Below are 27,585 nucleotides of genomic sequence, written 5' to 3'. Positions count from 1 at the left end.
ACAAGTTCCTTGGAAAATCAGAGCAATCTCATACGTAAACACAGAAACATTTTCCAGACTGTTAGCTGTTGGAATGTTTGCACACGTATGTGCTAGTATGATGTGTAATAAATTAGACAGTCCAGCATTTTGAATTTAGGAGGCTTTATTGTTATTTCAACAATGGAATCAACAGTATTTACAGCTCATGAGGTACAGCGGAAGTACAATTTTACATATACAGCACACTTTCAAATAAAAGCTACTATTTCTGATTAAACTGAATTTATGAATGACAAACATTTTTGTGACATGAAGAACAACTGTTAAACACATGCATACAAAGTAACAGCAAACCTGGCTACACTGGCTACACTGTACAAGCCCAATTTTGTATACGAAATTAGGCTTGTACAGGCTTGTACAATATCCCAAAAATGAGAGTTACAGCAAAAAACACTGTTCCAAAGATGAAGGTCAATGGCACAATCACTCTGGCTTGACATAGCTTCTCCTGAAATTAATAGATGCAGTAGTGAAAAACAGACATGAACTTGCATTTTTAATGTAATGCATGATTTGTTATGGTGCAGATAGTTTTCATGGGCAAACAAATTGTATTAAAAGCTGTCATAATTTGAACAGACACTTACCTCTTTTCCTTGTCTGCCTCCCTTACGATAGTTTGAGCCCTCTGTGACAGAAAAAGTGACTACTTTTAATTTATTCTTTTTGCGGATTCTGTATTTCATGCAGAGTATTGTGTTCAAACAGTACTATGCCACAAGTTATTCACCTTTGTTTATGAGAGTCTTGGGTATGAAAATCCAGATTATAAACAGATAAATCCACAATGTGTAAAAAATCATTACGATCACAGGCCAAGACGCAAGGCTGTGGTCCTCTCTCTCCAAAACAGAAATAATGATGACAGCAGCTGTGGATAAAATCAGAGGAGATGGTTGAAGCATAACAGTCATCTCTAGTTTTAATGATATTTAGCAATAAGAAATGATCATGAACTACAGCACTACTAACTATACAGTAGAGGTTTTACAATCAGAGGAATTTCCTTACATGTAGCAATCTCACTGATGACCCAACACACTTTGAAAGTAACGTCAAGTATCTGGTTTCTTAAAGAAAAAAGGTGAGAAACAACAACAGTTTGTGTAAATGGTACTGGATTACGGGTCAAGTCAAATATTCAGACAGTAGAAGAGTCTTCTAACTCACAGTTCATGACTTGGTTTGAGTTGCAGACAGGCAATTACCAGCTGTATGAGATTCATCACTATAATCACACATACAAGAATAACAAGAGTGACCTAAACACATACAAAGAGACACACATACAGACATATTCACATTAAAAAATACCTCTTATAGGCAGTTTATAAATGTAGACATAAACAGTAGATATGAAGAAGTGAAAAAAGAGAAGTGTTGAACACCACTTACACGATAAATAGAATCCCCCAGAGAAAACAAGACCAAGGCTGGTATTTCAATCATTGTGAAAAGCACACAGCATAGTATTTTTAACACCTAAAAAAAAATTACAATTATTTTCATAAACCTGAATAATACTTTTTTTTTTTAAAGGTACAGTGATAAACAAGATGTCTATAGCCACATATATCATTGTGTGTTAGGGCAGTAGGGGCATTGCAATGCTTTGAACTAAATGCTACCATCAACATGCTAACATGCTAGCAATGACAATGCCAGCATGCTAATATTTAGCAGGCATGAACATCTTCCCCCATCAGTATCTCAAGGTTCCATTTTAGGGCTCATTTTATTTGGCTGGTATATGCTGCGTTGATGCTCTATCTTCCATAAGCACAATGGGCCTCATTCACACACATTTTAAGTACAAATCTGAGATCCATCAATATATTGCCTTATCTTACCTGAATTTGTTCTTACTCTGAAAACAAATTTAGGACAGCCTTAGATCATGCGTACACAAAAATCACAAACTTTGTGACTTACCTTACTTAGACATTGAGAAAAGACTATGACTATGAATATATGGATCATTTTCTGAGGGGAGATGGAGTGAGAGAAAATTAATCTTATTATAATTATTGTGTGACAACATTGTCTCATTGTGCTTTGGTAGGACTATTGACTATTATTACATATAAATGCCATACCAAAGAACGGCAGCCGACATTCAGAGAAGAAGCTTCAAGCTGAAGAAACAAAGAGAAAAAAGGAGCAGTTGTGTGAATCAAATTGCTGATGTTTATATTTATGCATAGATTTCTGCATAATTTCCAAGTACTCAATCAAATTCATCTTTGTGTCTCTCCTTACCAAGTATAGGCTATTTAAGCTTGAATTTTTAGGAGTTGGCATTGTGGTACTTGTTGTAGTGCTTGGCTCTGTAGGAGTTGGCATTGTGGTACTTGTTGTAGTGCTTGGCGTTGATGAATTGATGTCTACTCGTTCCCAGAACGTCTCATAATCATAAACAAATGTGGCCCTGAAACATATCAGACAGGCAAATTGCTCTACATTATAATATTAAATAAAACTGAAGCAGGTCAGTTTTATTCTTGGTTATTGGGGAGCACAATAGTGTCCAGCAACATTACTGAAGTTAATCAAAGTGTATGGATACTTGAAATTACAACCTGAAAGTGATGTCTAGGTCTTCTCCCTCTGCACTCCAGTAAACTCGGATCGAACTCTTGGCTTGATTGTTTTTTTGAGTAACAGCTGAGTCCTGAGCAGAGTGACAAAAGTATAACAATGCATCACATCAATAAGAAAGCTTAATGAGGCGTCTACTTGTAGTTCATTGAAATTTGATGATTAAAATTAACATGTAAAATATAAATATCGAATGTATCAATTCAATGCATGTGCTACGTCTAACAATGATCAATTGGGAAGGCTACTTACTGCTGAACCATTGCATTCCAGGAGCCGAACGCTACTATCAGCCAAAATAAATTTTCCGACAGGACTGCCATCGTCTACCTTGTCTTGCGCTCGAGCCTCCAACATAAATCCCCTGAACTTAGTGTTGTCTTTGCTCTGGAGGATAACTGAACAATGTGAAGGATCATCAGGGAAGAAGTAGAAGAACAGAAAAATAGAGACAGAGATAATCATAACCGTTCACTTAATACAACCACAACAACAATCTATAGTGACAAACTACCTTCCAGGAAAATGGTATCAAGAGTCTGTCTACCTGTAATGGGCTCTCCATTTTCGCCACGCTCGCAGCGAACCTCAAAAGGAGGAGGAGTGGTCTGAGGACGATAGGCTAATCCACCTCTGCTGTCATGCTTTGGCTCCATTGTTTCACATGCCGTGGGGACGTTCCCATGTGAATAGCCATTAGCCTTTGTGATGATGTTAAGGCCAATCAGAATCCACATCCACATCTGGAAACAATAATGTGTAATACCATCTGTTATGCCATAAACCAGATCATTCTTTTTTACTGTAGTCAGATAGAGATACATTTTTCAATACATTTTTGGGACGTTGTTCTTTAAAGAAAGAGCAATTGGGGTGAAAGTGTTACAGCCTTATGGATGTTTGAACGTATTGACATCATTAGTCCCCCAGTGGCAAGGCTACAATTCCCACACTGCTCAGCCAATATCAATGTAAGCACGCTTAAATTAAAGTCAACACTTTATTAACTAACCTTATACCTATTGTTTTACTGCAAATACAATGTGCTGAGTTACAGAATCAACACATGGAATCTCATTTGCAGAATCACTCAACATATGAAATGTGTGTATATCTTTCAAATTCAAACCTGGATTTCTGTTGTTTTAAGAACTTCTTGGAAAATACAATAAAATATAATGAAAATAACAGCTTTTTTCTCTTACCTTGAAATAAAGTATTTGGATCACCCAGCACCCAAGACAATGAAACCAGGAATTAAGATATCACACAACAATTTTAGAATCTAAGTAAAAGCAAAGAAAAGTATCTTGAAGACAAATAGAAGAAACCTCGGATCCTCCTTCCAGGCCATGCAATGTGTGCTAGAGAGCTAAGCAACAACTAAACATACGGAAGGAGGAAGTTAGAAATATAAGGTCAACTTAAGTGCATGAACCCGCCCCTGCAGTTTCCCTCCCTAGTTATTACAGTTTATTGCTTTCCCAATCGCATACAGGTTTCTTTTTTAAATGTGTGTGTGTGTGTGTCATCCTCCAGACGCCTGTTACAAGAAGCAGGTTCACTGTTGTTTGAGTGACTTCTGAGTTTTACTTTTAATAAAGTTTTAATAAAATTCAGATAGCACAGACCCAACACCCACAGCGTATGATGTGTCGCTGCACTCTGTTGGATCAGTTCAGAAAAACACCAAAAAAACACCTGAGTTAATGTATTAATTGTGCCAGAACAATGTGATTCTGCTAAATTACAATAATTAATGTCTCTCAGAGTGAAAGAAAAACAAAAAAAAAGAAGTGTTAATAGAAGCTCACACTTTTAAGAGGTTAGTGCACTACAGATAATTGTGAACACAGTGCAGATCCAAAGCAGCTTTATTATTTATTTTAAAATTTCAAATTAAATACATACAGATGATACAGAGGATAAGTTAATATAAAACATGTATGTGCTCCTAGTTAAGTGGCCTGTTTAAATATCCAAACATACATTTTGGTATTTATATACTACTGGTATGTATGTTGGTTTCCGTATACAGCCCCATGCACTTTAAAATCCCTCTCAGTGTAAACACATTTATCACAGTATCATCCACTGTGTTCAGTAACAGCAGGATCTCGTCATGTCTCAATCCAAATATGAAGTACACTTAAATCATGTAAATAAGCCACATTCCGATCCGTTCTCTATAACGTGATAAGTTTCACATTATAACGTGATACTGAAACTTCACATCTGATGTTTTTTCTTTTTCTTGCGTGGCAGCTATACACTTCCATATTTATTCATATTTAAGTGTACGTTTATGTTGCATGTAAAATGTTTTATTTAGTAGGGTTTACACATTGCTCTTGTCCATTGAATAAAAAGCATGATGAAACATGTCTTCATTTATCTTTAATAAACACAAATATACACAGATTGTTGTTTGTTTGTTTGTTTGTTTACAAAGGAAAATAAACATAACTAAAACCTAGTTCTTTTAACTGAGTGGGACCATTCAAAGGCTTAATATTGTGTTACATTTTTTGTAACTATTATCCTTCAAGTGAATTTGTACACAAATCTGCACCTAAACTACCTAAGAAAAGAGAATATAACAGACCAACCTTTTGGTGGACTATGTTAATATACAAGCATACATTCAAGCATTTCAACATGTTAATAAAACCCTTGCATAATTCAAATTAATGTAAAACAACAACAACGACAACAATGAGACATTTGTTGTGTACAATGACATATTGTATGAAATTTACAGAATAGTAATTCTATAATTACATAAGTATATATTATATAATTCTATTATTATAATTATGTACACATCATGAATGTCCTACATTCCTACATGTCCTACAGCTATGTACAGCAACTACACAATCCACATAGACCAGTTCTATAAGTGCCTTGAGATAACTTCTGTTGTTATTAAGCGCTATATAAATAAAATTCACATGATTTGAATGTATGTAATATCTTATTCATTAATTATCTCATTAACATTAATTTGGTAAAAGACAGGTTTTTCTTAGTTTTTTTTTTTTTTTTAAAGTTCTGTATTGTCTGTTTTTGTAAAATTTCAGTGTAGGCAAATATATTAAATACATTGGGATGAAACTGAAATATCATTTCATCAAGCACAGGGGTACCTCATGTAACAGCATTCTGACTGTTGTATATTTTTATAGCATGAGTTATCACACAAGATGTGTGGCTCATGTTAAAATGATACTGACAATGCCTTTATTGATGTTGTATTGACCTTCGCTCAGCTATTGTTTCTCTCTCCGTTTGTGTGGCCTGCTGTAAGTAAATTTATGTAACAGTAATATCTCATACAAATCACATACTATTACAAAGGGTTTACAAAGTCACACATGCATGCAAAACTAAACAGCAAAAGCCAGATTTGAATGTTGAGAGCACCTTGATTACAAACTGCAAAATATGAACCAGCAGAGATTAAAGGTACTTTACCAAATGCACAATGGATTTAGTTTGTGTTTGATTTTTTTTTTAAAATCAATAATGCAACACTAAATACAAGAAAATATATAAATGTGAAGTTCAACTAGTACATTGATCCTTGTGAGAGGAAGGTTTGCATTCTAACTGGGTGTTCCCCAGTTTGGCTTTGACGACTGAACAGTCGGTGCAGCATTGACTTCAAATGACTCCTAAACTTCACACCAACAAATGCATAAAAGACAGGGTTGAGGCAGCAGTGGGAGAAAGCAATTAGCCGGCACACGTGGAATGCATATTCAAGCTGGATACTTCGTTCGCATTTATCAAATGGTGCAACCAAATGGTCATCCAAAATCCTCAGAAAGATTACTACATTGTACGGCACCCAGCCCACGAAGAAAACAGCCACAATACAGAAGACTAATTTAACTGCTCTTTTTTTTTTGTGGGACTTTGTTCTTCTGATTCTCCCTAATATTTTAATGTAGCAGAAAGCCATCACTACAAAGGCAACCAAGAAAAAAACATTTTGTTGGGAGATGCTAATGTGTTTCCACAGGCCAGCTTCATATTCACAGCCCACTGTATGTTCACCATTTTGAGGGACTGAGGAGAGGGAGGTGTAGAGCAGAGAAGGCATGGCTGCTCCAATGCTGATTACCCACAGGAGGACAGACAAAAAAACCCCTGTGACGAGTTTCTGTGCCCTCAGGTCAGAGAGAGGGTGGACCACAGCTATATACCTGTAGATAGTCATGATGGTCAGGAAGAGGATGCTGCTGTAGAAGCCGGTGAAGAAAACAAAAGTCACAATTTTGCACAGCATCTCAGAGTACAACCAGCCCCAGATATGGTAAATGGCCCAGAAGGGGAGACCGGTGGTGAAGACGAGGTCAGAGACGGCCAGATTGAGAATGAAAATGTTGGTGAGAGACTTGAGATTCTCGTACAAAGCCAGGATTACAAGGACGAGGATGTTTCCTGTGAGGCTCAGTGTGATCACAACAGTGAAGAAAACAGGAATGGCATAGGATCCAAAAGTGACCACATTCTCTTTGTCACAGACTTCGTCCTCATAGTCATAGTTATATGTGCTGTTAGTCTCATTCATTGCTGAACCTAGAAAAGAAATACAAGTGTATGGAATATGTGCCTTTAGGTTCATTGTGTCTTACATCAAGTGGTTAATTTCAGTCAACAGGGGGAAAACAAGAAAGGCAAAGAAAGAATTATCAAGATCTTCTTTTTTTATGATGACTGAGTGTACAGATACTTAAGGAAGATACACTTTATGACATGTTACACTGGAACTATTTTTATTATAGTGCAATAGTATTCAAGAGTAAAACATTAACCTACCTGCTGCTGATGGGACTGATATGTCGTTGTATGTGGCTCCTCTCGTCTACTCTGACGGCAACTCAAAAAGGAGTAGCTTTAATAATCTCGTGACAGGTGTTTTCGGTTCCTACTTTTCTGTTCTCGTAACCTACAACCTGTTACCATCCCCTTAGTTCAGCCATGCCAGCTGGGTCATCATTATAGATCAAAAAGATCCTGATGTTCTGCCTTTTAGACTCAACTTAAAATACCATTAAGTAAGTTAAACTGGCAGTTATAATCAAATTACAAAACATATTGAGCTTAAAGCTTTGTTCTTGAACTTGGAAGTGGCAGTGTGAACAGAAAGATGCAAGGTGCTTTCAGACACTACTATCAGCAGATGGAATTTGCTCAGTTGATTACATAATGCCCGTATGTGACCACCTGTTATCACATTGCCCAAGTTTCTTATATCACTGATTATTGCTTAATTGTTTGATAAAATCATATCTATGACAACTAAACACACTTAATCCTGTCATGACGAAAACATGTTTTCCCATGTTTTGAGATATCCCTCTGGGTGATTTCGAGAGCAATACAATAGAGGCAAGTGGAATTAAACTTATGTTGTTCACATCTTTGAAAAATAACTCTAAAAATATTGAACAGCAATGTGCCTTTCCAGAAACACTGTCCTTGTTGCTCTGGATAATCCACAGAACATGCTTTGAATAACTTTTAGCGACTATTTATTCAAATCTCAGAGAAAGATGTCTCAAAATCTGATGCTTTAAGTCAGTCAAAAAGAGTCCTAGGAAATGAGAAGAGATACTTTGAAATGGTAGCCAAGAGAAATGCTGTCTTTCACTTTCATAAAGATGGGTGAGACCCAGGGTATGAACTACAGGAGGGCCTGTATCTTTTACATCATGAATTATGATTATGATTCCTGCGTGAGGGTGATTCATCACTAATTCAGATTAATAAATATAAGACAATGCATGCGATCATAATTGAAGCATGTGCAATATCATAATCTTAGCTCACCTTAACTCAAAAATCGAAAACCAACCCATTTCAAAAAAGTGTGCTCCCCTAAAAGCCATGGAATAGTTCGTACACTGGAGAGACTGATTTAAAAAAAAAAATGCTAAATCAGTTCAGCAGAGGTGGAGATAAGTACCAAAAACAGAGGTTCCTATATTTCCCATAATGCAACAAATAACATCTTTTCATCAGACCTCATGTCCACATCTTTGAAACCCCATGCCCCAAGTTTGTAACACATGCATTTTAAATAAGTACTCATGTGTATTTTTTTTTGTGCCCCTTTTTCTTTCTTTTTTTTTTTTTGGTTGAAGATAATAATAATAATAATAATAATAATAATAATAATAATAATAATAATAATAATAATAACAATAATAATAATATTATTTTTTATTATATAATAATAATAATAACTTTATTTATATAGCACCTTTTTAAAAACAGAGTTTACAAAGTGCTTTGACAGACAAAGTTAAAGCAGTACAATAGAAAGCAAGACACACAACACATAGAGCTGTAACAAGACTGACAAACAGATAAACTTTTAAATACATGTTTGCACAGAGGGCCGCTGGCCCCATCACTTATACTGTTAGTATGAAGGGATGTTATAATGGTCAGTAAAGACAGATACAAAGAAAACATGGGTCATTGTTTATTTGGGTACCTGATGTTTTAAGACTGAAAAACTATCTTTCTTTGATATGTTAAACTGTTTGCTATGAGAAAGGTTTATTGTGCTACATTAAATAAAAAATAATTAAAACTGTTTTCATGTTACCAGTTTCAGGGAAATCATCATGATGTCCTGCTGACAAATCAACAAAGAAGCACAGAAAAGTAGGCCAAGCATTTATGTGTCATTGATCACATGACAGCACTGTTTACGCTGCTACGACAACCAAACTAGTCATTTCAAGCTCCCGCCCACCAGCCTCACAGCCATTGGTCCGCAGCCTACATATCGGTTTGTCAGTGGATGGCGCTACGTCAATCACCACCGTTGCAACAAGTTAATGTGTGTACGATCTGGGTTGTTGTGGACTTGAGTCATATTAGCAAAAGTATGTCAAAGTTATTTTACTTTTCTTATTCTGTTGGCAGGAAATATCTAAAAGCTTACTAGACTATCTAAGCTGTCGTTTCCTGGTGATGTCACGGCTACCATTAAAACCACTCTGCGTCAAAGCTAAATATAACGTTACTGAGACAGCTGGAAAAACACAAAAGTCGTCAGTGCAAGCTTTCTGTCCTTCATAGAAGTAAGAAAAATCATTTAGTACTTTAAAAACCGATAGTTAATGTAGTTACTCTTCCTAAATGATGTCAAACTGTTAACCAACTAACGTTAACCTACTTAGCTGTTAGCTAACACATCTAACCTTACAAATCATTAAAAAATGGTTAAAAGTTAATTATAGAGTCAAAGCTGAATATTTAAATATGAGTGTGGATTGTCTGACATTGTAATATAATGACTAACGTTACTTTCATAACGTTATATTTAACATGCATGTCATACATACTTTATGTATGCTTTGTTTAGTTCCACATAGGAGGACACGGGGACATTAGTAACTGCACATCCAATATCCAGTATCTAACATAACAATACAATAAATACTACTTCTGTGAATACTGTACTTTTCAGTGTAGTTGGCACTGTGTCAGACAGATATTTGCACAACTTCCTGGTAACTTTTGCAGCCATATTTGAGATGAATCAGCATCTTTCTCAACAGTCTGGTCACTGAAAAGCTTCTCAGCTGTGGCTCAGATATTGTATTGGATTACTTTTTTTGTACAGATGGTGATGTTACGTGGTCCACAAGCTATTCTTATCCTTCCCAGATTGTAGAGGGGAGAGTACATATTCTATGCAAACCACAAATTTAACTAACAGTATATTGTAATTTAGTTTGCATAGAAGCATGGACATAATTTCAGCCTTTTTTTGGTTCTATAAATGCATAGACATTTTACAACTTGTATGACTGAGTAATGAAAGTAGATTTTAACTCACTCTGTCCAGTAGCAACATGGTTAACACTAATTTCTTGAAAGCTAATAAAAAGATAACAGTGCAACATAAGGTTAGTCTAACACTATGGTGAATTTAATGTGTGCCTTTTCTTCTTGACTGTATAGATTCTATACAGTCAAGAAGAAAAGGCACACATTATATACTATAGAACAACCAAAAGCAGTCTTCCCACCCAAAGTTCAACAGGCAGCACTTTGACTTCAACATCAAAGCAATTTAAAGTCTGGATCCTTATTAAAAACTACATCTTTAAATTATTACTATACTGTATCGTTATTATCATTTGAGTCATTTAGTTGGTTAGACATGTGTCCTTGAATGTAACAAAAACAGAAATGCATAGGTTGACAGGAAGGAGTAAAAGGTTACAGATCAGAATGTGGAGAGGAAGGATCTACCTATGAGCGGCTGTGACTCAGGAGGTAGAGCGGGTCGTACACTAACCAAAAGATCAGTGGTTCATCCTTGGGCAAGATGCTGAACCTCAAATTGTGTGTGTGTGTGTGTGTGTGTGAGAGAGAGAGGGAGAGAGAGTGTGTGTGAGAGAGATAGAGAGAGAATGGATGTGCATAGACACATCATTGGGTCCTTTGAATGAGAAGCGCTGTATCGCTCCTGATGAGCAGGTTGGCACTGTGGGTTGCAGCCTCTGCCATCAGTGTATGAATGTGTGTGTGTGGGTGAATGTTGCCATGTAGTGTTAAGCACTTTGAGTGGTTGATAAGACTAGAAAGGCACTATATGAAATGCAGGCCATGTTCATAACTAATTATTTTACTTAATTTAATTGCTTAAATTATCAAATGATATTGCACATGTGATAGACCATTATAATGCCATCAGACTGTCTCCTAGGCCCAAAGGACATTTTACGAACAGAGTGTGGCAATGTGCCCATCACTACATCCTAGGAAGAACTGTCATGAAAGTATAGCACATTTGTGCCCATTTGTGGCCACGAGAGAGTATGTTAGACCATTCATGTCGATCTTTTGTTCCTGACTGATTCTGATTTTCTGATTCAGCAGACTGGATGTGACCCTGTGACCCCTGGTTGCCAGGGAGAGAGCGGTGGGGCTATGGCTGCCGGGGCTACGGTCGGGGAAAGCCAACTCCAGAGGATTATCCGAGATCTACATGGTACGCCAGCTTTATGTGTGTGTGCCTGCTCGCGTGTGTGTGTATGTGAATAGATTGGCAGCAGGCAGTTGGTAGCTGACATGGTGTGACTGAAGAGAAGGCGACAGAAGAGTCAGTAAGGTTTACCATGATGCCGTGACCTTAGTCTCTTGTCAAGATTGAGTACAATCTTATCCCCTGGAACTATTTCACCTCTTCTGGTTAAAATCATCTGTGAAAACGCATCAGACCTCATGTACGTGTAGAAAGGGTGTGGTGGAGGCCTCTGACAGCATGCAGCCAGACAGACCGTGTGTGCTGAGGGTGCACCCATCACGGGTCTCCTTCCAGTTTTTGCGATGGATACGAGGCAAGTAGTTTATATACAGACTGGGTTGGAAAAGATTGGGAATTTAGGCATTGGGAAAATTGTGCGCCTGTATCTGAAAATGCACTCAGAGGTGAAAATAGAGGGATTTAAGATTTCTTCTCAGTTTTTTTTTCGGGGGCATTTCTAAGAAAGTATCCATTTTCCTGTTTTTGCCAAATTGTTTTCCTGTTTCCTGTATCCCTGATGAGAACAATAACTTATTGTCTTCATAATCCTGCCTGCTTTGGCTACAATACATTTATATATTTTTTTATGTATCTATAAATGTGTTTTTCAAGTTAGAACTCTTTTTTCATTTTTGAACTCTTTTAATGTCTGTGAATTTCAGAGGCTGTTGCAGAGCTTGCAAAGGAGTACAGGGAAAGTGGAGAGCCAATCACAGATGACAGTACCAACCTGCACAAATTCTCCTACAAACTGGAGTACCTGCTACAGGTGTGAATCCCAATTAATATCAGATGATGTGAAGATGTGAATAAATAATTTGATTACAATATCATGAGTTAGAGAAATGTGATGTTTGCTTTTACACATACAATAATGATAAAATAAAAACAACAAAATGGACCTTAGAAGATAAGAAGTTTATGTTACACACTGACAAAATTATTACACTCTTACAGATACTAAATTCTAAACACTGTGTTAGATGAAAAGAAGCTTATAAACAGACTACGTCATTCATTAATCTTATCTTTTTCTTACACTATTTTTTGTTGTTGTCTTTTAAGGGAAACGATATTTCTTATGTATGAAAGTGCATAATGAAAAATGACAATAGTAAAGACATCTGAAATCTGAAAATTATTCATTCCCTCTGTATATATATGTATATCTATCAACATTCCAGTTTGACCAGAAGGAGAAGAACACATTTCTTGGTACAAAGAAAGATTATTGGGAATACTTCACTGACTGTTTGGCTAAGATCAAAGGAGCAAATGATGGCATCCGCTTTGTGAAATCGATCTCTGAGGTATGAAGATTCTTTTGTTTTGTTTCTAACAATAACGCAACTAATAAATTGCTGATTACACATCAATAATAGTATTAGATAACCACTTAAATCATTGTTAATTAATGGTATCTGTTTTGCCCCCTCTTCACAATCTAAAGTAAACTGACTCTTTTTATCATATTAAACAATCACAGTTATGTTGTATATATTACGTGATATTAAAATTTAACACGTTTTGTAGTAAGAAATAATGAATTGTTATTTATTTTTATTTTTTATTTTTATTGTTTGATGTACTGTTGTCGTGTTTTATGTGCCTTGTAAGGTGTCCTTGAGTGCTTTGAAAGGCGCCTTTAAATATAATGCATTATTATTATTATTATTTACATTGTAGATTTTTTTCTTGAGTGTAATTATTTGTATAAAACAACATTGTGTGTTTTTGCCTTGATAGCTGAAGACATCTCTGGGGAAGGGGCGAGCTTTTATTCGCTACTCCCTCGTACATCAGCGGCTGGCTGATACGCTGCAGCAGTGCCTGATGAACCAGAGAGTCACCAGGTAAAACTGTCCTAATCAAGGTTCACGTACCTTTGTAACAGCAAGTCTAAGGCCTTTTTATTGATGTGTTTCATTTAGATGTTTCAAATAATGAGCTTTTGTTGGAAAGGCAAGTAAAAAAAAAGTTCAAGAATAGAAAATCACTTGTTTCGAATTACAGACAGTTTTTTATTTAAATTTGAACATTGCACATGAAATCTAACCCACACACCAGAAGTATGTGGTTAGTATGTGTTACATGCAGTGGCTGTTTCCGTATTTTAACTGTAAATATTTATCTTTCGTTGAGGTGTTTTACTTCTTCATTTTCCCTTTCTGCTACATAGATAGATAGATCCTTTATTGTCATTGTCACCAGTACAACGAAATTTAAAAGTGCTCACCAGTCAGTGCATTATTCATAAATAAAAATAAATAAAACAAGAAAATAAAAGTTAAATAAATACTATTTATAAAAATAGCCCAACTATACCCACATAAAGTTACATTTTGTCATTGCACGTCCCTATTTCACAGTCAGTTGTAAACAGTATTACTTAATAATTAATTAGCAGTATTGAGTATAGTAATTGCTGTAGGATAGAAGCTGTGTTTGAATCTGCTTGTTTCAGTGACTTACTAGACTCAGTCAGAATAGGTACCTGTAGCCTTGACGAAGAGACACATAGCACCTAACTGTGTGTGTGTGTACGTGTGTAGGTGTGTGTGTTTTAAAGTCATAACACAACACAAAACTTCCTTTTTTTCAGATGCTATTAATGTTTCCAGTGGTTCTTCTTTGTCCTCACTAATCTCTCTCCCCACAGTGACTGGTACTATGCAAGAAGCCCCTTCTTGAAGCCCCACCTGAGTGTTGACATCATCAACCACCTGTATGAGCTCAATGAAGTCCAGTTTGATGTGGCCTCCAGAGGTTATGACCTTGATGCCTCCTGGCCAACATTTGCAAGGTAACAAACAAGACAAATCTTGAAAATAACATATGGATAGATATGTAAATAAGCAACAAGAAATTATCGCAGAAATGGGGGTGTTTCTTTGTCTGTACACCAGGTTTGGAGTTTAGTCACTGGTCTTGACGTTTACCTTATGATGTTTAACATTCTGTATTATACATTCATGATCAACAGGAGGACACTGGGTGCAAACTCACCTGGCCACATGTGGAAACCACCTAGTCGTAGTTCTAGCATTAACAGTCTGGCCAGCACCTACTCCCAGGTAACTAATGCATTAACATCCTATGCCATTTTCACTATTTAGATAATATACAATATTGATTTTATGATTACAAGATGTTCAACATTTTGTCTTCTACTCTGGTTTCCTTTGCAACCATCTAGCAAGCACCTGAGTTCCCCTCTAGCCCCGACTATGGTCATAGTCTATTGAATGACCTGAACGAGTCCCTGCCTGCCTGCAGCGAAGACCTTCGCCTGGAACTGGACCAGTCAGAGCTGAAGCAGCGAGAGCTCCTGGATAAGGTGCAGCAGCTCGGCAATGAGGCCACTGAGCTCAGAGGGGTTGTGGTGGAGCTCCAGAGGCAGCTGGATGTGTCTCTTGCTTCCCATGGGGAGCAGCAGGGCTTGCAGGGAGAACTCAGGGCTCTGCAGGGGAGAGAGCAAGCCCTGTCCAGAGAGGTGGAAGCACTCAGGACTGGAGAAAAAGCCAGGGAGGCTGAAGAAGACCTGCTCCAGGAAAAGCTAGCAGCTGCTGAGGGGAAGAACATAGAGCTCCTGGCCAAGTTGGATGGAGTTCTGAATGAGAAGGGCCAGCAGGCAGCCAGTTACTTTGATTCGGCACAAAAGATACATGAGCTGTTGGACAGATTGAAAGAGGCAGAGAAAGGGAAGATGGAAGCTGTAGTTGAGGCAGAGGAGAAGAGGAGGCAGGCAGAAAGGTTGGAGGAGGAGCTGAGTGTGAAGGAGGCAGCTGCAAAGGATAGTGAAACAAAACTTGGAGCATTAGTTGCATCTATGTCTGAGGAGAAAGCCAAGTTGGAGGTTAAATTGGAGGAGCAGTGCAGTGACCTTGATAAGCTACAGGGGGCCTTGACAGTGAGAGAAAAAGAAGCCAGCAACCTGCAAAGGCAGCTGCAGGACCTCCAAAGATCTCTAGAGGAGAAGGAGAAAGAGGTGGAGGAGGTGAAAAACAAGGCACAAGATGATCAAGATGAAATGCAGAAGAATGTTGGAGGCTTAAAAAAGTCATTAGAAGCAGAAGTCACTGCCCTCAAGGAGCGGCTTGAGAGGAAAGAAGCAGAGCTGACCTTCTGCTGTGATACACGTCAACATCTAGAAACCAAGAACCAAAGCCTGATCACAGAGAAGGAGAAACTAGCCACTAACCTTGCAGAGCTGGAGGTTAACATCAAAGAGCAAACCACAAAGATAGATGACTACAAGACCCAGTGCGGCAGCTTAATGGAACTAAACGAGAAGCTGCTTACCAGAGTGAAGAGAAATGAGGAGCTAAAGAAGGACATTGCAGAAAACAGAGCAGTTCTTGAAAGTGAATTAGCAACTCTAAGGGCTTCTGAGAAACAACTTCGAAGCCAGCTGGATGATACCAAGGTGACGGTGGATGAAAAGGAGAAGAGGCTGCGTGAGGAGAACTGCAAGCTGGAAGAGAGTATGCAGCGAGCCACCATGGCCGCAAAGCTCTCAGAGACTACGTCAAAGCGGCTGGAGCAGGAGAACCAGACTCTGAGAGAGGAGCAAGACACCGTGAAAGCAGCTCTTAGTCGCATGCAGGCCGATCTGAAGAGTGTTCATGGGCAGATCGGAGAGCTGGAGAAGAACTTAGGAGCGTCACGCAAGAATGAAGCCAGCCTTCAAGAACAGGTCCAAGCCAAGGAGGCACAGCTATTGGGTAAAGAGAATACACTCACTGAGCTCCAGTCCAAGTTAATAGCTCTAGAGGCCACAGAAAAGGAGCTTAAGATGGCAAAAGCTGACGCAGAAGCAACCTGCGCTAGACAGACAGAAGTGATCGAACGAGTTACATCTGAGAAGAAGGTGATGGAGAAATCTCAATTGGAGAGGAGCGCTGTCCAAGCCAAGGAGAACCATGAGGTGACTGGCAAACTGACTGTGGCTGAGAGCCAGTTGGAGGTGAGCATGAAAGAAGTGACCAGGCTCCAGGCAGAAATCCTGGACCTCAGGGTACGTGTACAGAGAGCTGAGGAGGACAAGCTAAAATCCCAAGCACAGCTGGAGGTGACAGAGACCCAAAGAGACGAGTTCAAGACTCTGACAGAGCAGCTGAAAGCACAGACAGAGGCACTAAATCAGACGCATGTAACAGAGCTTTTGAAGTGCAAAAAGAAAGAAGAGGCGCTGATTGAACAGCGTGATCGAGAAGTAGCCGCCCATGCTGAGTTGGTTATCTCTGCGACTGCTGTCCGAGAAGAGGTGTCCACCCTGAAGGCCGAAAATAACAGGCTGGTTCTCGAGAATGGCGAGACACGTGAGGGTCTACACAGGGCAAACACAGAGATGGCAGAGCTGGGGATGACCATCTGTAAGCTAAGTGCAGAAAAGGAGGAGGCCAGAGAGCACTGGGCAGGTGATGCTGCCAGGATCGAAGAGCTTAAGAAAGAGGTGGAGAGACTAGAAGAGGGCATGACAGAGTTACAGCAAGATAATGAGAAACTAAAAGAGGGGCTGACACACAAAGATAACCTTCCAGGGACTGTTACAGTGCTCCAGGAGAAGCTGGAAAAGACCAAGAACCAAGTGCAGAGCCTCAAGGACTCCAGTCGAGAGGAGGTGGAGGCCATCAAGTTTCAAATGAGCTCAGAGAACATGAATCATCAGGGCCAGATTAAGGTGAGTTACTGACCAGGGCGATACTGTTTTGTAGTTTATTTTGTTTATACACTCAATTTAGTTTCCTTCGTCCTCTTATGTTACTCTCACTTTTCAGAGTGTGAATGAACAGCGAGACAAGGTGAAAGCCCAGCTGCAGGAGGAACTGAAGAATGTGTCCAGTTTGCAGGCCAAAGTGTCTGAACTAGAGGTCTGTGTCTTTCAAGCATCAAATAATCAAAGGTTACATTGTGAGCAGATACACAGAGGTGGTAGAGTGTATTCTGAAGTGTCCGGAAAGCACACATCTTCACAGAGAAACAGTGATATATAAAAATACACTGCTGTGTGTAATGTACTCACATTTTCAAGTTGAAGAAAAACCCTTGATTAAGGGAAGACATAGATACCAATGCAAGATCCTATTTATAGCCTAAAAGAGACACCATCGCCATTGTCATTACTGCACATTGCAGAAGGGATGGAGGAAAGTAGGCTACACACCAGATGGGACTTAGTAACAGGCGGAATATTTGTTTTGTAGTCGTGAACAATAAATAAATATAGGAGGAGCAGAATATGCTAGGTTTTATTTTTTTCTTTATAATAGTTGAGACACCTTGAATATAATTTTATTTGACTGCAGATTGCAGTATACATAAATATTTATATTTTTATGTATGTATGTGCACACACACACACACAGACACACACACACACACACACACACACACACGAATGGGTTCCCTCTAATTCATCAGCAAAAGTTAATGCTCAGATTTCAATATAAAAATACAAGGACATGTATTTTTGACATATTTGTTTTATGATGATAGAGAGAAAAATCAACATCTCATATCACAAGGTAATGAAATTCATCGGACCTTTTCAGATACTTAAATGTTTGTATCAAACAGTGTTATAATACAGGAAAACAGAACAGTTGTTTAAATAATTTAAATGAAAATGGATTAAATTTAAAAAATGTTAAAAACATTTTTACTAATTATTATTTGTTTGTATTTGTTTACAATGTTTAATAAAGGCTAGGAACGAGCAGTACCTTCAGCTAAGTGGTGAGAAAGATGCTCACATCACGAAGACAGAGGCCACGGTACGCAAGAGTGAGAGCGAGATTCTGCAACTGAGAGATGCAGTGAGCAGGTGCGTTAATGGCGTGTGGTACCTATAAATTTCAATATGAGATGAAAAAAAGAACCACTGGCTAATAAACCTTTCATTCACTCTCTGCAGTGCTGAGGGTGCACGCTTAGCTGCACAAAATATCTGTGAGGAATTAAAGCAGAAACTCAGCACAACAGAAGCTGACAAACAAAACCAGTTATTGAAAATGACTGCAGAGATTGACGACCTCAACAGAACCAAGACCAACCTCGAAGAGCGGCTCATTGAGCTCATAAGGTACGACCTGTCTCTATTACAGCTCTATCAAAGCAGTGTTGAGGCTGTCTGTTGCAACAGGCAGAGATTTTCTTAATGAAGAAAGTGGTTAAAGTTCCTTTTGTGTTTGGATGCCTGTCACCTTGTTATACTTGCCTGCTCTTTAATAATCTCACTGGGGAGTCTGTATTTTTCAACGGTTCTTTAAGTAAGAGCAGCCCTCTGATATTACTCTCCTTGATATTGATAACAGAAAAAGAAGTCTGAGGAGCAAGATGGGGGGTAAAGGCTTCATTGAATGTTGAGATAATTTACTGAGAACGGGTCTGAGAGAAAGACTTTGATAGCGGTGAGAGCAGGAGCTATGTTGAAAGACCAACATAAGAACATGAGAAGACAAGTGCGTGAAAGAGAAGTCACTTAAGAAAGCGACGGCCACTATTGCCTCACTGCTCACAAAGCTTTCATAACTTACAAAGGTTGAAACACAAACACAATGCTTCACGCAACTCTCCTGGGATGTGGCCACATGATTTCAGTCTTTTGTATTCACCACACCGTCATTGTTTTTCTCATTTGGGGAAATTAAACTGCTTCCGCTAAACAGGGTGAAGAATGTGAACAATATATTACGATAAATTGCAGTTCAATTCAAGTAGATGACATGCTAAATTAGTTCGGCCTCCAAAGATTCTGAAGTTGAGAGCATTTAAGTGGAAAGCAAATGATTGGTGAAGCAGTATAACCAGACTGTATTTGGCACCAGAGCAGCTTTGAAATGTTGAGTATTTAATGTTTTAATGTGCAAAAGAATAAAATCCTAAAATGTAAAACATTCAATTCAGTCCCAGGCAACGACTTAAAGCAGCACTAAATGACTCCAACTTACAAGTGTGTGGTTCCTTTTTGTGCATGGGACTTTTATTGAAGATGCGGCAAACACAGCAACATCAACGAAGACTATCGAAAAACAGCTCACGCCTCAGCCCCCCTCCAGACTATTTATACTACTGGTTTGGCAGTAGTATAAAAAGTCATTTGGTATTTTGTGTGTGCCAGGTTAAGCCGACCTGGCGTGTTCAGCCAAGATTTGGTTTCCTGTAAGCCAAACCTTTCTTGTAATGTTGACTTCCTAACATCCTTTTAGGGATATGGATATGGCAAAAACTCCCTACACAGGCTTGTGGCATGCCCAACTGGTACATCTGTTGACCTTTCATCTCACTTGTTGTTGTCTAACTTTTTTCATGATGCACACATATCTGCCTCTACAACTTCAGGGACAAAGATGCTCTGTGGCAGAAGTCAGACGCTTTGGAGTTTGAGCAGAAACTGCGTGAAGAGGAGCGCTGGTGGTTGGTGGATAAAGATGCCAAAAACTGCCTCGGCTGCCATGGCCAGTTCACTTGGTACCTGCGCAGGCATCACTGCAGGTAATGCCTCTACTGTATGCCACTGCTCATGTCACTGTATTAAGTCTCAGCAGACTACATGCAGCTTCTCTTATTCTCTTTGTGTAGTCAATTAAAAAGTATTTTATTTATTCATACATGAATCACTTTTTAGGCTTTGCGGTCGCATCTTCTGCTACTACTGCAGCAACAACTATGTGATGACCAAGCACAGCAAGAAGAAGGAGCGATGTTGCAGGGACTGTTACACTCAGCACAGCGCAGTGGTGGAGAGGTTCACAGAGGCTGAGCTGAGTCCTTCAGACACCCAGCCTCCTCCACCTGGACCTGGACCTCAACCACCTCCTGAGCCAGCACCTTACAAACCCACTCCAAGGGTAACAGGTAAGAGGCATGATGGGAAGAAAACTGCATTGCATACTGAAATAACTACACACTTGCAGAGAAGTTTATCAAGGTAGTTCTTTCTGTTTTGTGTGAAATGTGAACTAAAAAGCAGAAATGAAAGGATTGACTCAGTCTCATTACGGAACAAGGAAAGAAACCTTTGTCATCGATTTCTGATTATTTTGACAAAAGGGGAACACTGTGGCATTTGCGTAGAAGCTATTTTGCTTTCATTCTAAAGAAAGCAAATGTGCATAATGTCAGGTCTATTTTTATTGGATTTGTCTCAAATGTGAATATTAATTTTAATATACTGTGTAATAATATAACATGAGAAAAGATGTACTGTATATTAGTTATTTAGCCTGTTCAATGTATCTCTACCTCCCAGTCACAGACCCCAGCAACACATCTGACGATGGGGCTTTCGACATCATCACAGAAGAGGAAGTGAATGGCGTCTACGACAGTGATACCACCTCTCAGACCACAGGTGGCTCCCTGGAGGGAGATCAAGACCGAAGGCCTCCAGGAGCACTGGATATGTGAGTCCAGTATTTATCTGGGGACAAAGCAGAGGGATTGGGATGAGACCTGGTTCAGCTGGTCGGTTTGAGTCGGAGCAACATACATACAGCAGCAACACACGATATCCCAGCAGCATAGAACTGAGCTCCTGAAATTGCAGAGCTTCAAAGACGAAACTAGTTGGTAACGAGTAACACTCACACATCAACATCAGGCTCCTATAGTCCAGTATAACAAAATATTTGCTCTAAGAGTGACAACTACATAACATACACTAGATTTAAGAATTTATTTAAAAATGTCAGGCCTATTATTTTTATTTTCATCTAAAAATTATTCCAATCTTAAATAATTTAATTTGTTAATTTATTCTTGTTCAGATTTATTTATTAGTTTTTATGTTTCAGGAGAAATAAAGAATTAGGCTGTTGAGGAAGAGCTGTCATAGTATTTCACAGTATTTCATATTATTTCATAGCGGGCAATGCTGTGAATTGATTTTAAACTGTTTCATTTGTTTATTCACACGTTGTTTTTAATGAAATAAAAATTAGGCTATAAGAGCTTGATTTAAACAGAAATATGTGTGTGCTGCCTGTCTCATTATTCCGACAAATCCACATGGTAGCCTGACGTGATATGTCGGCAATTCGACTAGGCTACGATTCTTGCATCATATGAGGCTGTTTTTAAATGCTTAGAAATATGTTCCTGTGACTCTGTAGCATTTGAATATGTTAATGAGGTGTAAAACCATCACTGAAAATCATGCCAATGGACTTTCTGATGGCCAGATAGTCTATATGAAAAAAAAGAAAAGAAAAAAAATCTGATTCCACTGATAAAATATTGAGTTGGATGCACCCCCACTAGATTCATGAACTGTCCTGGTGTAATGCTGCTTATTCATCAGTAGCAAAACCATGCATACTTTATATGGAAGATTTAAATGCACAGAAAACCAAACTATATTGCTTTTCTGAGAATTGTATTAATGTTTCCAATCATATAATGAGTAATGTAAATAACATCAAATCATTGGAGGCATTTATCTTAGATAAACCTGCTGTGAACGTCCCACTGCTGCTCTTATAAAAGACAATAAACACAGCCTCAGCCAGCTGATGCTTATTTGAATACAGACATCTCTGCAGTAGGTGCAACTTGAGTTGTTTGTTTTCTTTGTTTCAACCCTTCCTGATGTACTGCCACAGTACACCTTAAGAAGGCTTTAGAGGGTCCTGCACACGTTCCTTCAGCCAGTGTATTCATTAGGGAAGTACTTTATCTGGTTTTCATTGACAGGTGAAAAAACAGATTTGCAAGAAATGAGAAGTGTCACAGTTTCATGGTACTAAAGGTCACAAATAGGTTGACAGAGTCAGTGTCATCACTCTATTCACTATTTATGCACCGCGTATACAATGTCCTTCTGTGACAATAACCATATTCTCTTTAGAGGACCGTACTATACAACTTTAAACATATTTGAGCCTATTTACCACACTACATTACTGCTGAGCATTTTCTAAACTATCTCATAGCTTTTTTTAAATTGTCAGTGTTTGCTGGCACATTCATTTCCAAGCTGGTGAAAAATCAAAGCCACAGCAGAGGATAAACAGTGAGCAAATATAAAGACTGTAAAAAAAAAAAATCTAAAGTTAGTGATCTCTTCCATGAACAATTCTGCTGTTTGGTGACCAGTTCTCAATTTTGCCTCTCTCCACTTGAATGCACCCTTGTGGAAGATATTTCAGTCTCTGTTATGATCTACATTAACACACAATGGACTTTGCCATAAATAAGATGACTAAATGTTCAGTGTCACAGACTTATCAGGTTTTAGTCACATCACTGTTGATTTTCATGGTGACATGAAATGAAATTACTGGCTGCATGAATCATTGGAATATGCACTCACCACTCTAATAATCTCATGTCTGCATAATGGTCAGCACAAATGTTAAGAATAATGTACGTATGTGAGTTAAATGCAAAAAGTGAAAAAACCTGTAAAAACTCTGCTATGATTCATAAGTGATCATTTTTTAAAAATAACTTTTTCAAGAGCTTCTCTTGAAGACAGTTTGTAATGACAACTTCACCATCTCCATGACAACTGAGCAAACTTCATTGGCCGTTAATATGTGGTTGAAAGCACCAGAAAAAATACAGTGGTCAATGGACCCTGGCGTTAATATTACTTTATCAAATTGGTATGGTCCTTTTAAGATATATGAGGCATGAACTGCAGATAAATCCATATAGAGAACCAATAATACACACTTAAAACACTTAAAATGCACAGTCATGAAAGTGGAATAATTTCACATTGAAATATTGATTTTATTCTCTGTGTCTTGTGATGAATTTTTGCAGAGGCGTAGGAGAGATGACCCCTGATGACCCTGAAGAACACGTTCCCACTGTTCAGGATTCAGAGGTCAACCTTCTCAAATCAGGAGAAATCACGTGAGTCATGACAACGGTATACTTCTGTATGTACGTGTACCGGATGGGTCACCACTGTAATCTAACATTTCACTTGTTCTCTGTGCAGGATGGCTGTCCCTCTCAGCATTGAAGATATTTCTCAGTTCGGTGATGGTTCCAGGGAGCTCTTCATCAAGTCCAGCTGTTACAGTGTGATAACTGTTGCCGTGGGTGACTGTGGGCAAACCATCAGCTGGATGTTTTCCTCAGAGCCAAAAAGCATCTCATTTAGTGTGGTTTACCGGGAATCCACTGACTCGCAGGTGGAACAGTCAAAGGTAGATACGTTCAGCTTTTATGTGTGTGCATAATGATTTGTAAAGCACTGAGCACACATTTTGCTTAGAACATGTAGGGCTTTATTAATAAATAGTCATCTTTATACTGTGCTCCTTTTGTGGTACCGTCAGTGAACAACAGATAAATTAAAGTGTTGCTAATTTTTAGGGAAAATCTCTTTAATTCCTTTATAAAACCCTGTTCCTTTGAGAGTCACTGTGTTTGGCATCACTCAGACCTTGTAATTCTGTTACTGGAAACGTCCAGAGAGGCCAAAGGCAATCTTGTCACATCATTTTAAAGTATATCATCAGGCTGAAGGAAAGGTTTTTCATTTGTTGAAAAATTGCATCCAGTTCAAAACTCACACATGATTATTCGAAAGTAGAAGTTATTACCACACACAATGTGTGACACTTTCATAGGCGGCCCCCTACAGAGAGTGGGGCTATTTGTTTGATCTTTCTCACATCACACACTGAGGTAAACACTGCAGGTTGCCAGTGTTGCTCAGCAGGTGTAGATGCACATCCGGCACCTTTCGTCTCATGTCCCCCATCCCTATATTTCTTTCCCCCCCTTTTTTTTCTTTGAAGTATTTTTTAAATCAAAGTGTATTTGAATTTACAACAAACGAGTTTAGAGCAGTGCACACTCATTTGTCCTCTAATTCTATAGATCAGCCAGCTGACTTAAGACTTGTCAGAAGACTGCTGTCAGAATTTGAGTTTCACTACAGTCTTGTGTTTCTGTTCATTTCTCAGGTCTTGATTCCTCTGACTCGCTGCAATTCCCATAAAGAGACAATTCAGGGACAGTTGAAAGTCCGACACGCCGGCCTCTACACACTCATCTTTGACAACTCCTTCTCACGGTGAGGAACTCACCGCATCCATTGTCCTTGTCCTGCAACTGTTTCTCTCTCTTTTGAATAACAGCAATGGTTCAACTCTTCCTCATAATTGTGTGTGTGTGTGTGTGTGTGTGTGTGTGTGTGTGTGTGTGTGTGTGTGTGTGTGTGTGTGTGTGTGTGTGTGTGTGTGTGTGTGTGTGTGTGTGTGTGGCCTTCAAACCAGCTCTCTGTTGTACCTCAGTGTCTCGTTACAGTAAATCAGATTGCCGTCCTTTTAATCAGAAACCCTCTTCCAACAGGTTTATCTCCAAGAAGGTCTTCTACCAACTGACCATGGAGAAGCCCATCATTTACGATGGAAGTGACTTTCCCTAAAGTTGGATAACACAGCGTCACGGAGATGTCATCATGATGTCACTGTTGCAGCTAAAGGGAAAAAGAAAAATCAGCCTAAGTGGCTGTTTCTTATTCATTTTTATTTTCAGTTACTTTGTTTGCTCTTTTGTTCCCAATCCTGTTTTTACCCAAGTATTTTATGTTGTATGTTTATTATTTAACTCTATGGTGTTGGCGTTTTAAGTGTGGCCCAATTGAAGTGTTGTCATCCAGATAAGAGGTAGATAGAATTCTTTATGCAAGATTTACCACGTTTTTTTCCCATATATGAACCAAGTAAGTTACCTTTCGGTTAAGTTTAAAGTAGTACATTGTTCAGTTACAAAAGTTATGTAATTTTGTTATTTCTTTGTTTAATTTCTGTTGGTCTCTGGTTTTGCCTCTCTCTTTCCAAATATGCTGTTATGTTAGGGAACGCAGATCATTGCAGTAATACTAGCATTATAAAATATGATAATCGATTGTTGTCATTTGGCAAATATTTATCTAGAAAAGTGGTCTATAAAGACCTAGGAAAAACACTTTTAAAACGTATTTTACACTTTTTCAAAATTACGGCCAGTTTTAAATGTTTTGTGCAATCTTTTTAAAATCCAAAGGGCCGAAGAAAAGAGCAGAGAGGGGCTCACTCTTATACTGACTTGTTTGAACACTATGTTTGCACTGTGCCAGCGCAGGAAGGAAGCAAAGCAGTAACTGGCCTGGAAAAATACAGTTTCTGCTTGATAACACAGTATATGCACTTTGTGCAAATCTCAGGAGTGTGGCATAAAATTGTCCTCAGGTGGTAACATGTCCTAATTGTGTGTTTTTGGAAAACTAAAAGAAGAGAAGAAAAACTACCATCTTACTTCCTCTGTAAGGAGAGCAGCAAACCAGCTTTCTCCATCCAGTTTACAGGATCTAACTAATGAAGCAGAGCGCCTGAACTTATACAGGCTGACTGAGTGTCATTACACTGACATTCAGTCAAAGTATATTACTGACTGTCAGCTACTGAGCTACTGTACTTTAAAAGTGCCTCTTAACTCTAATTGCCAGGGATCAGTTTGCTTTTGTAACTGTTTATTTTACTCTTTGTTATCTGCACAGAACATGACACCTGCTATAAATGGTACTATTTTATAAAAAGTTAATTTCAGTGAGAAAGACATTTAAATCACAATATGCACATTGTCATGTAAAAGAAATTGTTTTTCAGTTTGGATTTCAGTTGAATCTCTGAAAACATTTTGTCATATGTTTAGAGAATCCTTTGCTTTTTTTGTATTCTCGGGTATGAACTGGGTTTGAATATCGTGTGCTGTTTGTTTTTTTCCCTAATTTTTATCGCAAAGCAATAAGAAAAAATCAGCGTGGTCATTTTTCAGACATAACCGTACACTACTCAGTGAAGCAAGGGCTTATCTCTATGCTGCTTTTGTAGAGATCTGTTTGTGTTTCACAGCCAGATCTCTTTTATATTTTTGATTGGTGTAAATTGGTGCAATTTGTATGCAAAGCTTCATAATTTTCTCTACAGAGTTGCATTTGTGATGATCATTTTTTAAATCTTTAGAAAAAAATCTGTTAAATTTACATGATCAAAGATTTCACACAGAGACAGATTTTGTTTTGCTTTCTCTTTTTGAAGGATGATAGGGGGGAGAGTAAAATATGCATGAACCATGCCTACAAGCACCGAGTGTAACCAGTAAAGACCTGTCACACATCCAGTAAACATGAATAAACATGTGAAAATGGTGATGCCTCGGGACATTCACTAATCGGTGTCTGGTTTAGTGTTTGACAGCTTGGAACGTCACAACAGCAAAATAAACACATTATCTCAGCATTCCGCAATAACCCATTCAGATCTGACATGAACAAAAATATCAACTCACAAATAAACATGTTTCTATCTCATAATGACTCCTCAAATTTATATGAGAGGGGTTCCAGATAAAGGCAGAAAACAACACAATTGACAACAACTCAACAGCTTCTGTTACTTCTATTTTGAGTCAATATGGCTTCACACAGTAACAGCCAAAACTTAAAGTTCCCCCCGACTAATAATAATGTTTTGCTTCTAGTTCCTTCAGTTGGATGTTAGAGCTTCATTGTACAGCATAATGTATGTGCACAGTTTCACATTCACCTGCTGAGAGTGGAGAGTTTCTTTAAGCTCATCGAAATTCTTAATTTAAGGGGGGGACCTATGAGCAAATTTGTGACATCACAGTCATGGTCCAGTATACAACTTATCTGAGTGTAATATGGAAACTTGAAGCTTTTTTTCCCCCTGGTTCTCAAATGGGGGTCCTATAGGGGGAGGGGTCCCTAGCAAAAAGGGGAATAATTTGATTTCACTAAATTCTATCTATATAAGTAACACAAAGAATGTGTGACTATTTTGGTCATAGTTTTTATACACTTTCTGTAATCCGTGTTCCCTGATGTGTAAAAGTTAGAGAACTACTGG

At 38.4% G+C, this 27,585-nt stretch overlaps 3 protein-coding genes across 6 annotated transcripts; 1 reads left to right on the top strand and 2 right to left on the bottom strand.

Annotated features, from left to right (window-relative positions):
- Nucleotides 1-149: 149 nt before the first annotated feature.
- LOC133984920 (uncharacterized) lies at nt 150-4,011 on the bottom strand. Of its 2 annotated transcripts, XM_062424433.1 has the most exons (13): nt 3,849-4,011; nt 3,191-3,386; nt 2,896-3,041; nt 2,625-2,716; nt 2,305-2,473; nt 2,142-2,180; nt 1,978-2,028; nt 1,441-1,527; nt 1,216-1,307; nt 1,057-1,115; nt 776-916; nt 633-673; nt 150-493 (listed from the first exon to the last, which is right to left on the bottom strand). In XM_062424433.1, the coding sequence occupies exons 2-13, from the start codon at nt 3,384-3,386 to the stop codon at nt 383-385; spliced, it is 1,224 nt and encodes a 407-aa protein (XP_062280417.1). In that variant the 5' UTR covers nt 3,849-4,011; the 3' UTR covers nt 150-382. The 2 variants fall into 2 exon arrangements, with proteins under 2 accessions (XP_062280417.1, XP_062280419.1); XM_062424435.1 differs by lacking the exon at nt 3,849-4,011 and having other exon boundaries at nt 2,896-3,030; nt 3,191-3,306.
- A 2,203-nt stretch (nt 4,012-6,214) lies between these two features.
- xcr1a.1 (chemokine (C motif) receptor 1a, duplicate 1) lies at nt 6,215-7,222 on the bottom strand. The gene has a single exon (XM_062424460.1). The coding sequence runs from the start codon at nt 7,220-7,222 to the stop codon at nt 6,215-6,217; it is 1,008 nt and encodes a 335-aa protein (XP_062280444.1).
- Nucleotides 7,223-9,523: 2,301 nt separating this feature from the next.
- Nucleotides 9,524-26,863, top strand: fyco1a (FYVE and coiled-coil domain autophagy adaptor 1a). Of its 3 annotated transcripts, none has more exons than XM_062424145.1 (18): nt 9,524-9,551; nt 11,557-11,671; nt 12,370-12,476; nt 12,892-13,017; nt 13,454-13,560; nt 14,367-14,510; nt 14,691-14,781; nt 14,904-17,390; nt 17,488-17,580; nt 18,415-18,533; nt 18,624-18,791; nt 20,051-20,203; nt 20,337-20,566; nt 20,961-21,114; nt 23,480-23,572; nt 23,661-23,871; nt 24,637-24,746; nt 25,025-26,863. In XM_062424145.1, exons 2-18 carry the CDS (start codon nt 11,611-11,613, stop codon nt 25,098-25,100), a joined length of 4,530 nt encoding a protein of 1,509 aa, XP_062280129.1. In that variant the 5' UTR covers nt 9,524-9,551; nt 11,557-11,610; the 3' UTR covers nt 25,101-26,863. The 3 variants fall into 3 exon arrangements, with proteins under 3 accessions (XP_062280129.1, XP_062280131.1, XP_062280130.1); XM_062424147.1 differs by having other exon boundaries at nt 9,529-9,551; nt 11,560-11,671; XM_062424146.1 differs by having other exon boundaries at nt 9,538-9,749; nt 11,560-11,671.
- The last annotated feature ends 722 nt before the right edge of the window (nt 26,864-27,585 follow it).

The sequence above is a fragment of the Scomber scombrus genome, chromosome 8, assembly GCF_963691925.1.
Source record: "Scomber scombrus chromosome 8, fScoSco1.1, whole genome shotgun sequence".
Lineage (NCBI taxonomy): Eukaryota > Metazoa > Chordata > Actinopteri > Scombriformes > Scombridae > Scomber > Scomber scombrus.
Note: the sequence above shows the minus strand (reverse complement) of the source record. Positions and strands in the feature narration are given on the sequence as shown.

What these genes read in the sequence shown, in the direction of transcription:
- LOC133984920 (XM_062424433.1), bottom strand. Translation starts at nt 3,386, where the DNA reads ATGTGGATGTGGATTCTGATTGGCCTTAACATCATCACAAAGGCTAAT. An exon ending in ATGTCGGCTGCCGTTCTTTG is followed by an intron (nt 2,029 to 2,141) that starts GTATGGCATTTA and finishes ATCTCCCCTCAG; the next exon opens with AAAATGATCCATATATTCAT. An exon ending in GAGGCAGACAAGGAAAAGAG is followed by an intron (nt 494 to 632) that starts GTAAGTGTCTGT and finishes TATTAATTTCAG; the next exon opens with GAGAAGCTATGTCAAGCCAG.
- xcr1a.1 (XM_062424460.1), bottom strand. Translation starts at nt 7,222, where the DNA reads ATGAATGAGACTAACAGCACATATAACTATGACTATGAGGACGAAGTC.
- fyco1a (XM_062424145.1), top strand. Translation starts at nt 11,611, where the DNA reads ATGGCTGCCGGGGCTACGGTCGGGGAAAGCCAACTCCAGAGGATTATC. An exon ending in CGGCTCATTGAGCTCATAAG is followed by an intron (nt 18,792 to 20,050) that starts GTACGACCTGTC and finishes CTACAACTTCAG; the next exon opens with GGACAAAGATGCTCTGTGGC. An exon ending in CTCAAATCAGGAGAAATCAC is followed by an intron (nt 23,573 to 23,660) that starts GTGAGTCATGAC and finishes TTCTCTGTGCAG; the next exon opens with GATGGCTGTCCCTCTCAGCA.